Source organism: Bombina bombina, chromosome 1, assembly GCF_027579735.1.
Source record: "Bombina bombina isolate aBomBom1 chromosome 1, aBomBom1.pri, whole genome shotgun sequence".
Classification (NCBI taxonomy): Eukaryota; Metazoa; Chordata; class Amphibia; order Anura; family Bombinatoridae; genus Bombina; species Bombina bombina.
Genome location: NC_069499.1, coordinates 432,161,080 through 432,173,354, shown reverse-complemented (window position 1 = coordinate 432,173,354; position 12,275 = coordinate 432,161,080). Strand labels below are relative to the sequence as shown.

General features: G+C 38.4%; 1 protein-coding gene across 1 annotated transcript in view; it reads left to right on the top strand.

The window, feature by feature from the left end:
- SLC38A11 (solute carrier family 38 member 11) overlaps positions 1-12,275 on the top strand; it is a 285,424-nt gene that overhangs the window by 242,107 nt on the left and 31,042 nt on the right. The window contains exons 10-11 of the mRNA XM_053712811.1: positions 3,169-3,281; positions 11,433-11,564. Coding sequence (XP_053568786.1) covers positions 3,169-3,281; positions 11,433-11,564 — 245 coding nt within the window. The remainder of the gene's footprint in view (positions 1-3,168; positions 3,282-11,432; positions 11,565-12,275) is intronic.

Below are 12,275 nucleotides of genomic sequence, written 5' to 3'. Positions count from 1 at the left end.
AGGCCCCTATGTCACAAGCCTCCACAGACTTAACGATCACACCTCACACTAATATTGAGCCGCATTACGAAATTCAGCTTCTACTGGACAGTTGGTCTCCTAGCTCTCTAGCCGAAATTATTGGTAAGGCCGTTCTTAATGAGCGCAGCAGAGACTTTCACATTGGTAGCAGAACAACTCCAGTAACACCTACCTCAATTGTTCCCTCGTGTCCTGCTGAAACCGCTCCCGCACAGTTTATTGCACCCAGAGAGCAGGTCTGCAGAACTGACATTAACCTTGTAGTGTTTCCTGCCCGATCACTGCTTGCACCCTCTGAGAATCTCAGATACGAGTCTTTGCTACACACATATGGTGGTCTGCTACTTGGGACACTTCACTCTATACCCCTGATAGGAGTGGGATAGTGATGGAGCTTATTGACCTTCCAGGGTGTTTTTGCTAGACCTAGATATGTGTGTAAATTCCGTTTGGAGATTCACAATGTTCTATATGTGTAACAGAATTTAAACCCACACTGTCAGATTACTTTTTACAGTTAATTCTTTATTTTTTTTTTCTTCCTTTTTTCTTGATTAAGGTCTAGTTCTCCTTACAGATCTCACTTATACTCATGTTAATTATGTCATACTTGTATTGGCTGTTTGTTTTAGCTAGTGATTTGTTTGGCAGCGGTTGTGTTGTTTCTCTTCTCTACCCGTTTATATGCAACCCCCATATTGTTCTCCATATTTGGTAGAGACTGATACTATTATGATAGCCCTCACCATATACTCATATATCAGCCAAGCAGGATTTAATGCCTGACTCACTGTTATATCTCCCCTCCAAATGTTAATATATAAATCTTTATTACTTAGAATTGGGTTGTACGCAAGCCTACATGGAGTCTAAGAAAACAGGAGCAGGGTAACAGTGGGTAGATCACTGTCACAAAACTAGGGGTAGCTGGTTACATGTCATGGCAGACAATAGCCATGGTTATAGGCACACATATTATTATGTCTCTTAATTTGTAGACAATCTGCTTATATATATATATATACGCTATAATTATGTAGGCTTGATATTTGCCTGTCACATTTGACCCTATTTTTAAAATGCATGGCTCCATATCATTTGACCAGAACTGTGAAATGACATATTACTTACCCCAGGCTGATCCTTACTGTAGTTCTCCCTAGCCATCTTATTGCCACAAACATCACCCTTCCTAAGATTCCAGAATCCTGGGATCCCCATACTTTAAATATGTAAGGTTCTATGTAATCAGCTAATATACTAATATACTACTATTTTATGCATTGAGAGCTCTGTCTGTGACCGAGACGGAAAATTACAGCCTGAATGACTGATATAGCCAACACACGGGAGTTATTCTACCCCACTATTTACCCTTATTGGGATTTATCACGACTACAATCTTTATATAACAGGCGTACAGGATGGAAAGGATAATTAGAGGTCATACTTAACCCTCCTATTGATTTTACCCAATTACGGGTGTTAAGATATCAGATATATCTATTTCTACACTTTTTATGTGTTAGTTTATGCCCTGTTCCTTAGAGGACGTAACCTCCTATTTTATCCTAAGGCTTATCCCACTATCTCACATTAATCATAGTTATACCCAGCCTTCTAAGATCCATAGGGCCTATAACAAGTAGCACTAGATTCTATACCATCACTAGCCAAGGAGTTATTCCCTATTATGCCTAAGTTTGAATTTCTATTTCTCTGACTTATCAGACCTCTTGGACACACCCTCCACTCCCCCTTATCCCTAAAATATTTGTGCAGCTTTGGTCTGCAGATTCCCCCCCCCCCCCCCAATTTTTCATTTACTGTTCCATGTTCAGCTCTAACTATATTAAAAATGGGATGCTATTATTCGTAGTCCATTTACTCTCTCAAAGGCAGATATCTGAGATGCTTAATAGATTTGTACAGTAATAGTTTAATTAAAAAGGTTTTATTGCATTTTTCTTACACAGTCATTGATTGTTGTATAAAGGAGTAGGTAGGTATTAAGCTGAAAATCTGTTTACTGTTCCCTTTATGACGGCTCTCTTAGACATTCATGTGTTGGTATAATACATGTGTTCCTTAGTAAGATGACTGCTATTTTATGTAACCAATTTTTTTTTTTTTTTTGCATATTGACCTTTATGTATACTATGTATTTTATTGGGATTCTTCTTTCATGGATGTAAATGGACGAAAGTTATGTTTTGTATTTACCTAATATCTCAATAAAAACAGAATAAAAAAAAAAAAAAGCTTCATATAAACAAGGTGAATGTTGGTATTTGCAATCAAGTATTATACAGAGGAAGGAACTGTTTAATATATATATATATATAGGTTTCCCTGGCAGCACCGCAGAACATATTAATAGAGGATGGAAATCTAGATGTGGCTGGAAAGGGTCCAGCTCTTGTGCAAACTTATGACCAGAAAAGTATACACAATAGAGTAACTCTGAATTTGCAAATAGAAGTTCTGCTAAGAAAATCTCAAATCTCATGCAATTTCCATAGGACATCTCTCCTAAATTCACAGATCAAGGACTGGAATGGCCAATTCACTAAATGTGTGGAAGTCAGACCGGTTCTCCAATGGTTGCTCACATAGATCAGTCAGCAATCAATACAATTTTACACCTAGGGGCCGACTTATTAATGTCTGTCTGACATGATACGCTGTAGTGTATCATGTCCGACAGACATCGCTGAATATCAAAAGCATACGCTGTCGGCATTTAACATTGCACAATCAGTTCACCAGAACTGCTTGTGCAATGCCGCCCCCTGCAGATTCGTGGCCAATCAGCCACTAGCAGAGGGTGTCAATCAGCCCGATCGTATAGGATCGGCGGATTGCAGACCGCAGCCTCAGAGGCAGCGGACCAGTTATGGAGCAGCAGTTTTTAGACCGCTGCTTCATAACTGCTGTTTCTGGTGAACCTGAAGGCTTGTGTGGAAACAGGGGCATCGGAGCTTAATAATTCGTCCCCATATACTCTATTTACACCTATATTCTATTTAGAGTAAGGTTGTCAATATTCCAGTAATTTACTTCTGATCAAGTAGAAAGTTCCTGAATTGTGTTTTAACCCATGTTAATGTTAGCACAAATCCCTAATCTACAATTGTGTTTTCCTAGGAGATCTGTTTGAGAATTATTGCAAAGATGATGACCTAGCCACCATTGGAAGATTCTGCTATGCACTCACAATAATCCTAACTTATCCTATGGAATGTTTTGTGGCTAGAGAGGTAGGTATTCAAGTTCCCCAAGGGACATGCCAAAAAACTCTTGCAAAAAACAAAACAAAATGACTTTTTTAAAAAAAAAAATAATCTTTTGCACAGCTTGACCAGCTCATTTCTCTTTTTCCCCACACAGCTTTGCTCCAAACAGCTCAGTACGACAGTGTAACACTTCATTGTTTGCATGGAGCAAGGCTGCCTGGAGAAAATGAAAAAACATTTTTTGAATGTACGGGCTTCATAAGGAGACCCAACAAAGGTACGTTTTTATTATGCCTATATGCATTTTGGATTGGCTAATATACTTCATTTGATCTGAGTATCCCATAAATAGATGTTGTGTGGTCTTCTTGCCTTTCAGAAATATATTTCCCTGAAAGTTCTAGAAATAGAATTTAACATATAAGCTATGAAGGGACATAAACACGTTGTAAAATGACATTTTGAATTAAAATTGAATGATTTATTTTGCCCTTTTTTTTAGAAATGTAACTTCAGAAATTATGTTTTTCGTTCCTAAGATATGGTAAGTCCACTGCTTGAGTAATTACTGTTGGGAATATTACTCCTGGCCAGCAGGAGGAGGCAAAGAGCACCACAGTTAAACTGCTAAGTATCACTCCCTTACCCACAACCGCCAGTCATTCTCTTTGCCTTCGGTGCATGGAGGAGGTGAAGTTTAGGTGTCTGAAGAATTTTTTTTATTTCATCTTCAAGCAAGTTTTGGGGTATAGCCATATTCTACGTCATTCCTTGCAGTCGGGTAGTGGTGGCTTTAAAGCAGTTAGGAACTTGTAAAGAGATACTTACTGCGTTTTCCTAACAATTGCTGCCCTAGTTTAGAAAGCCAGAGTTGGCTACTCTGTTCTTTCTTTTTCAAAGGTCTCTCTGAGGAACTGTGTCCTCTCATACCTTGTAACTGTCTACATGCCGGACAGCGGAGCAGGTAAGTGCTTTTGCTTCCAGTTGGGGAGACCATGCACTTAACAAAATTAAAAACACTGCCTTTTTATTGGGACATAGATAATCCTGTTGTATGGGTTACACTGGGGCATTAAGCAGGCACTGTAGCATGTGTGAGACTAACATTTAAACTCTTTTAAAAAGTAAGGGTAAAATGTTATTATTAGGCTTTATTTTCTGAAACATATTTACTTGATAAAACAATACAAGTTTAAACTGAAAGTAAGGCTGAATTTTCTATTTCAGCAGCTTATTCATTTCCCCTTTGCTTTAAAATAAAACGATGCGACATTTTAAACTATCAGGTTTGAAAAAACGGTTATTTCTGGTACTCAGTGTAACAGGAAGTAGTGCCTCTCTGTGTTGCAACAGTAATTTGAGCTCGGCAGTTGCGGTCACATGACCGGCTTTACTTCATATCGTTTCTGAGAAAAAAGTTGTTTTTCTCCATTTCTGGGTGATCCGGTCTTAATTGGTAGCGGTAAGGCACCTCAGTAATTGAGGTGTGGGGTTGCCTGAGGGGTATTTGAGAAGTTTATTTGATGTTTATTAAATGTTTTTTCTTAACTTTTCTTACATAATTTTAGCTGGGGATTGATCCTAATTTGGGATAAAATTTAAAGTGTATTTTTTCCTTGGCTTATTTTAATTGAATAATAAAATCTTTGAAACTTATCTGTACAAGTTTATTTACTCTTTCACAACATGTCTGATATGGAGCAAGAGCCTGCTCTCATGAATTCATGCTTATTATGTTTAGATGCACAAATTGCAGCTCCTATGCAATTTTGTTCTTCATGTGTCAAGAAAACCTTGCAAAATAAAATGTAAAATGTTTGAGCCTAATGTCTCTCTGCATAATGCTGTTAAAATAATACCTCAGCTTTCTCCTGCTATGTCCCAATTCTCAATGGTGTCACATGCAGTGCCCTGTAGTTCCTCTATAACTCCTAGTGGAGTTTATTTAAAAGCAGAAATTGCTGCCCAGGTATCTTCAGCGGTATCTGTGGCATTAGCTGCCATTCCCAGATTACAGGGAAAACGCAAGAGGAAATCTAGAAATTCAGAAAGTAAGGTGTCTGTCCTCAGTTCTGCTTCCCAAGTTGCCCTTTCTCATAAGTCTGATGAGGAAGATACATCGGGACTTTCTGAGGGGGAAATCTCAGATTCGGGCAGTATAATCCTTTCTTCTGAGACTGAGGTGGTATCCTTCAGATTTAAGCTTCAACAACTTTGTGTATTGTTAAAGAAGGTTTTAGCTACTTTAGATGACTCTGATACCCCTGTCATTGTCACTCCTAAAAAATCTAGTAAGCATAATAGTTTCTTTGATGAACCTTCCACTTCAGAGGTTTTTCCTGTTCCCGACCGTGCTAGGGATATTATCTCACAGGACTGGGAGAAACCAGTGGTGTCTTTTTCCCCGTCTCCCATTTTTAAGAAAATGTTTCTGGTCGAGGACTCCATTAAAGACCCTTGGTATACTGTACCCAAAGTTGAAGGGGCCATTTCCACTCTGGCTAAGAGAACCACTATTCCTATTGAGGATAGCTGCTCTTTTAAGGATCCGATGGACAAGAAGCTGTAGGCTTATTTGAAAAAGATTTATGTTCATCAAGGTCTCCAATGGCAACCTGTATTGCCACCGTGACTAGTGTGGCATCTTATTGGTCCAATGCCTTGTCTGATTCTCTTCAAGTAGAGACTTCCTTGTATGAAATTCAATTTAGGATTAAAGCTCTTAAGTTGGCCAATTCCTTTATTGCAGATGCCATTGTACAGGTTGTTAGACTAGGAGCTAAAACTTCTAGTTTCACTGTCCTAGCCCGCAGGGCATTATGGTTGAACTCCTGGTCTGCGGACGGTTCCTCTAAAGTCAATTTTCTGGCGAATCCTTACAAGGGCAAAACCTTGTTTGGACCCGGTTTGGCAGAAATTATCTCTAATATTACGGATGGAAAAGGGTCTTTTCTACCTCAAGATAAGAAGAATAGGCCTAAAGGATGTCATAGTAATTTTCGTTACTTTCGTAACTTCCGAGAAAAGCCTTCCCCTTCTTCTTCTAAGCAGGAACAATCCAAGTCCTCTTGGAAACTCAATCAGTCTTGGAACAAGGGGAAACAATCAAAGAAACCCGCAGCTGATTCTAAATCAGCATGAAGGGGTTGCCCCCAATTTGGGATCAGATCAGGTGGGGGGCAGACTTTCTCAGTTCTCTCAAGCCTGGATACGAGATGTCCCAGATCCCTGGATTGTGGACATAGTATCCCATGGTTTCAAATCGGAATTCAAGACTTTTCCTCCTAGAGGCAAATCATTAAGGTTTTGAGGCTGATGTTTTGCAACCTTCAGCTTCCTCCACAGATTTTCTATGAGATTAGGGTCTGGAGACTTGCTAGGCCACTCCACCTTAATGTGATTCTTCTTGAGCCACTCCTTTGTGTCCTTGGCCATGTGTTTTAGGTCAATGTCATGCTAAAATACCCATCCACAACCCATTTTCAATGCCCTGGCTGAGGGAAGGAGGTTCTCACCCAAGATTTGACTGTACATGGCCCCGTCCATTGTCCTTTTGATGGAGTGAAGTTGTCCTGTCCCATCTCCTAGAAAAACACCCCTAAAGCATATTGTTTCCACCAGCGGGAGGAGTCTGCTCTTCCCATCACCATCTTGGAGTTGAGGGCGATTTACAATGCTCTATTGGCTTGGCCTCAGTTGTCTTCTGCCCAGTTTATCAGGTTCAAGTCAGAAAACATAACCTCTGTGGCTTACATCAATCACCAGGGAGGAACTCAGAGTTCCTTAGCCATGAAGGATGTTATTCGGATCCTTCAGTGGGCAGAGACCCGCAATTGCTATCTATCTGCCATCCACATTCCAGGAGAAGACAACTGGGAAGTGGATTTTCTGAGCAGACAGACTTTTCATCCCGGGGAGTGGGGACTCCATCTGGAGGTGTTTTCCAGCTTAGTCCTCAAATGGGGGGGTCCCGGCAGAACGCCAAGCTTCCAAGGTATAGTTCAAGGTCAAGAGATTCGCAGGCCGTTCTGATAGATGCTCTGGCGGTTCCTTGGGTCTTCAGGTTGGCATACCTGTTTCCTCCATTTGTTCTCCTTCCATGAGTCATTGCTCGTATCAAACACGAGAAGGCGTCAGTGATTCTAATAGCCCCTGGGTGGCCTCGCAGGATCTGGTTTGCAGACCTAGTGGAGATGTCATCTCTCCCACCTTGGAGACAACCTCTGAGGAAGGACCTCCTGATTCAGGGTCCCTTCCTTAATCCAAATCTTGTTTCTCTGAAGCTGCCTGCTTGGAGATTGAACGCTTAATTCTGTCTAATTGTGGTTTTACTGAGTCAGTCATTGAGACCATGATTCAGGTTCACAAGCCTATTACTAGAAGATTTACCATAGCATATGGCGTAAATATCTTTATTGGTTTGAATCCAAGGGCTACTCTTGGAGTAGAATTAGAATTCCTAGAATTTTATCTTTTCTTCAGGAAGGCCTGGAAGAGGGATTGTCAGTCAATACCCTGAAGGGTCAGATTTCTGCTTTATCAGTTTTACTATATAAACGTTTGGTGGATGTGCCAGATGTGCAATCTTTTTGTCAGGCCTTGGTCTAAATCAGGCCTGTCTTTAAGTCTGTTGCTACTCCTTGGAGTCTTAACCTTGTTCTTAAAGTTTTACAGCTGGCTCAATTTAAGCCATTGCATTCCATAGACATTAAGGGGCCTATTTAACAAAAGTTTGTCTGACCTGATCCAACAGTGCGGATCAGGTCCGACAGACCTCGCTGAATGCGGAGAGCAATAAGCTCTCCAAATTCAGCATTGCACCAGCAGCTTTTGTGAGCTGCTGGTGCAATGCTGCCCCTGCAGATTCGTGGCCAATCAGCCGCCAACAGGGGGTGTCAATAAACCCGATCATACTCGATTGGGTTGAATTGCGGCGATGTCTGTCCGTCTGCTCAGAACCTTTAGACCACTGCTTCATAACTGGTGTTTCTGGCGAGCCTGCAGGGCTTTCAAAAATTAAGCTTCTGTGGAACAAATTTGCAAGGCTGCAACTTGGTCTTCTCTACATACTTTTTCCAAATTTGATTTTTTTGCCTCGGCTGAGGCTTTTTTTGGGAGAAAGGTTCTTTAAGCAGTGGTGCCTTCTGTTTAGGACTGCCTGTCTTGTCCCTCCCTATTTATCCATGTCCTCTAGCTTGGGTATTGGTTCCCAACAGTAATTACTCAAGCCGTGGACTCACCATATCTTAGGAAAGAAAAACAAAATGCATGCTTACCTGATAAATTTATTTCCGGATATGGTGAATCTACGACCCCACCCTTTATTTTAAGACAGTTGTTCTTTTGACTATAACCTCAGGCACCTCTACACCTTGTGTTACTCCTTTTTATCCATTTCCCTTCGGTCGAATGACTGGGGGTTGTGGGTAAGGGAGTGATACTTAGCAGTTTAACTGTGGTGCTCTTTGCCTCCTCCTGCTGGCCAGAAATAATATTCCCAACGGTATTTACTCAAGCGGTGGACTCACCATATCCGGAAAGAAATACATTTATCAGGTAAGCATACATTTTGTTTTTTTCCATATTCCCCAAGATTTGGATTTGCATACTCCAGAATTTACAACTCTGACGCTGCAGCTTTCTACAGAGTAATCATTTGATCACTATAGTGTCTCACTTATATATGTTCCTGATTGTCTTCAGCAACAGAAATAGAGGCTTTTAAATGGGTGTGTTTAAGGACTGAAACACAAAGAAAATGTTACATTCATTTAAAATATTTATTTTGTATTCAGATTTTTTGTAATATAGTGTTCCATTGATTATATATACTATGCCTATACAAAGCAAATAGGTTTATGTCCATTGAATTTAGGGTTAATTTGAGGATATTTTATGGAAGAACTCTGATATAAGTTATTTAGACGTAACTATACCCTAGACAGCTTAACTGCATTATGAGAGTTTCCAAGAGGTTTAAATACCAGGCATGTATTAAGCAAGATGACCCACTTGTATTCATTCAAGGGTCATCAAGCCAATAATGCAAATTATATTTCAGAATCAGATGTTCACAACTAAACTGTCCCCAGTAGCTGATTAGATAGCATACATAGGAGCTGATTGACAAGTAAATTCTCACACTAGCTCAATTTACTAGCAAGCTTTTGCATGGAGTGTACTAACCAATCATCACCCATATAAGCTCGAAGATCAACACTGTGGTTCCCATCTAGGAATTAAAAATAAATAAATAAATAAATAAATAAAACAAACTCAACTAAAACTTATTTGTATTGAAAGCTGCATTGCAATATGGCCACAGCATGCCAGCAAGTATTATGCCCCTATACAGCCGGTCTAGGTTAATCACATTTTAACTATATATTGATTACAGAAGTCATAGAAGTTAAACCTTGATTTAAAAAAACAAAAATGTCATAAATAAGAATTTTATTACACAAAGACCAGTGACTAAACCCATCAGCAATTAGTCTTCTGCTAAATAATAGTAAACTTATTCAATTGTGTTCTGTTAAATCCACTTGCAGTTTGCATCTGATTCAACTAATATTACTTTGTAAACATAGTTAAATGCATTTAAACCTTAACCAAGTCCCATTGGATTATTTGGTAATGGATTATATTTTACATTTACTTATGTACAATATACTGTAATATATAATATATATATACATATGTCAAGCATAAACGGGAGACAAATTAATTACAAGATCTATGAAATAATTCATATACAAACTATTTTTCAGCAATACTGTTACTGCAGGTTCAAGACCTTTAAAAATGTTATGAAACAATTTATGAAACAATTTTGTTTAGTGAATATTTTTTCAATGTAAAAAAGATAACACTTATTTCCACTTATATATTCACTGTATATGTATATACTGTAATTACTTTTAGCTTGGTGACATTTTTACTGAACTAATAGCATTCTTCTCTTGCTCATGAATTAAACAGAACTTATGCTGGGCTAGCAGCCATGTTTATAAACCAAACAGTAGATGGCACTGCTGCTTTTATCTAATTTGGCTCCATTTTATAATCATGTTTTATGCACGTCAAAAGGAATTTTTCTTTAGGGGATGAGTGAGGAAAAATAGGTAAAAAAATAGTAAAATAATAATAATTAAACATAATAAATTATTTAAATAAAAGTCATGACAATCATAATATCAGTGTAGATAGATACATATATTTAAAATAGGTCTAAACATGATAGATAGATAGATAGATAGATAGATAGATAGATAGATAGAACAGGATGATATGAACGGGGTAAATATTACTCGCCTGGAGAAAAAAATATTAGCATATATTTATGAAGTGATTGCTAAAATTAAACTGCAGGTCCACTGGTGTAAAATAATTTTCATTCAAATGAGATTTGATTTGCAGGTTTACTTCACTGAATACAATAACTCTTCTAGAGTAAAGGCAGGACAACAGTTCCTTGCCCCAACCTTTAAAAAGGCAGTATTGTATGTTAAAACCATTTGGGTGTCAGCTCAGCTGTAAATGCTTCCCTTTGCTTAGCAATGCTTTATTCCCGTCAGGACTGGGACATTTCACACACATGCGCTAGAACTAGGGTTGCCACCTCTGCCATGTTTTCCTGGACACTTATGAGTTACACATGTTGCAGGGTGTGCAGAGGGAAACATGCATTGTGCTGTTGGATAGCACAAACCTAGTGACCCTGGACAGCACTATTCATGGCATGGCCGAGGTGGCAACCCTAGCTAGAACTGTTTTAGGTTGTTTGGCACTCATTGCATTTACACCTAAATTTCAACTGTTTTGTAAGGTACGCACACAAACCATACCTTGTTTTTCCAATAGACCAAGAATTTTAAGAAAATAACTTTAGTTTGCATAAATACCATACTGTGAGAAAAGAGCAGCATATGAAACTACTTAACAGAAGTTTAATCACTAGCTATTTGTGTGCAGTAATGCATACATTCCTGGGTAGGAATCATTTTCTATCCTACTTTTCTCCCTCGCAGATGCCGATGTGATGCACCTTTTCACCCCGATGCACCATGAATTCATTTGATTTCCATATTTAGCACTAGGGCAAACATATTACGATGTATTGATTATTTTCAGTTCTCAGGCGTTTGATTAACTGTGTTGTTGTTTTCTCTACAGGTGATTGCAAATGTGTTCTTTGAAGGTAATCTGTCACATACTCTTCATGTGGCAGTTACTATGTTAATTGTGTTTCTGACTACGTGTATATCTCTAACCTCTGACTGTCTAGGAATGGTACTAGAACTAAATGTAAGTAATCTCACAGACATTGTTTGTAAAACAATACTGTATGTTACGCAGTTATAAAACTATCCTAAATAAAGCAATAAAAACAGATCCATAGGTTCCACATAAAATAAATTGCCAGGTCAGTAAATAGGATGCATCCTAAAAGTCCTCATTAGGTATCAGGAATATATAATACAATAAACAGTCTTCTTTCGTTATTAAGAAATAATGAGCGGGCCCTCTTCTTCTAGTTCAGACAGGAATAACAGAGAATATCTACAAAACAAGAAACTGAAAATGGTGTTCCAATGGTTTAGTATATTTACTACACCGCTGCAGCGCCCTCCTCTGTGTATTGTTTTATATATGTAAGAAGTCCCTATAAACATGTTTTGGTGTATTTCTTTTATTTTAAGCATAAAAAACTAAAATGTTAGACATACAGTAAATTTGCTTTTTTTGGCTCATTCCACTGTCAGTGAGGCACTTGTTTCCAAAAATGGATGAACATTTCAAATGTTATAAAAAAATAGAGGAAAGCCATAATAATAGGAAAACAATAACAGAACAAAAGGGGTAAATAGTAAAAACTAATATGGAAATGAGTTAAAAATATATTTGTAGGAATATTTTTACCTTTTGTTCTTGGCTTATGATAGTAGTTATACATTAAATAGATCATCAAAAGCAGTAGAAACATACAACTGAGAAACTGCCTTGCACAATACATGC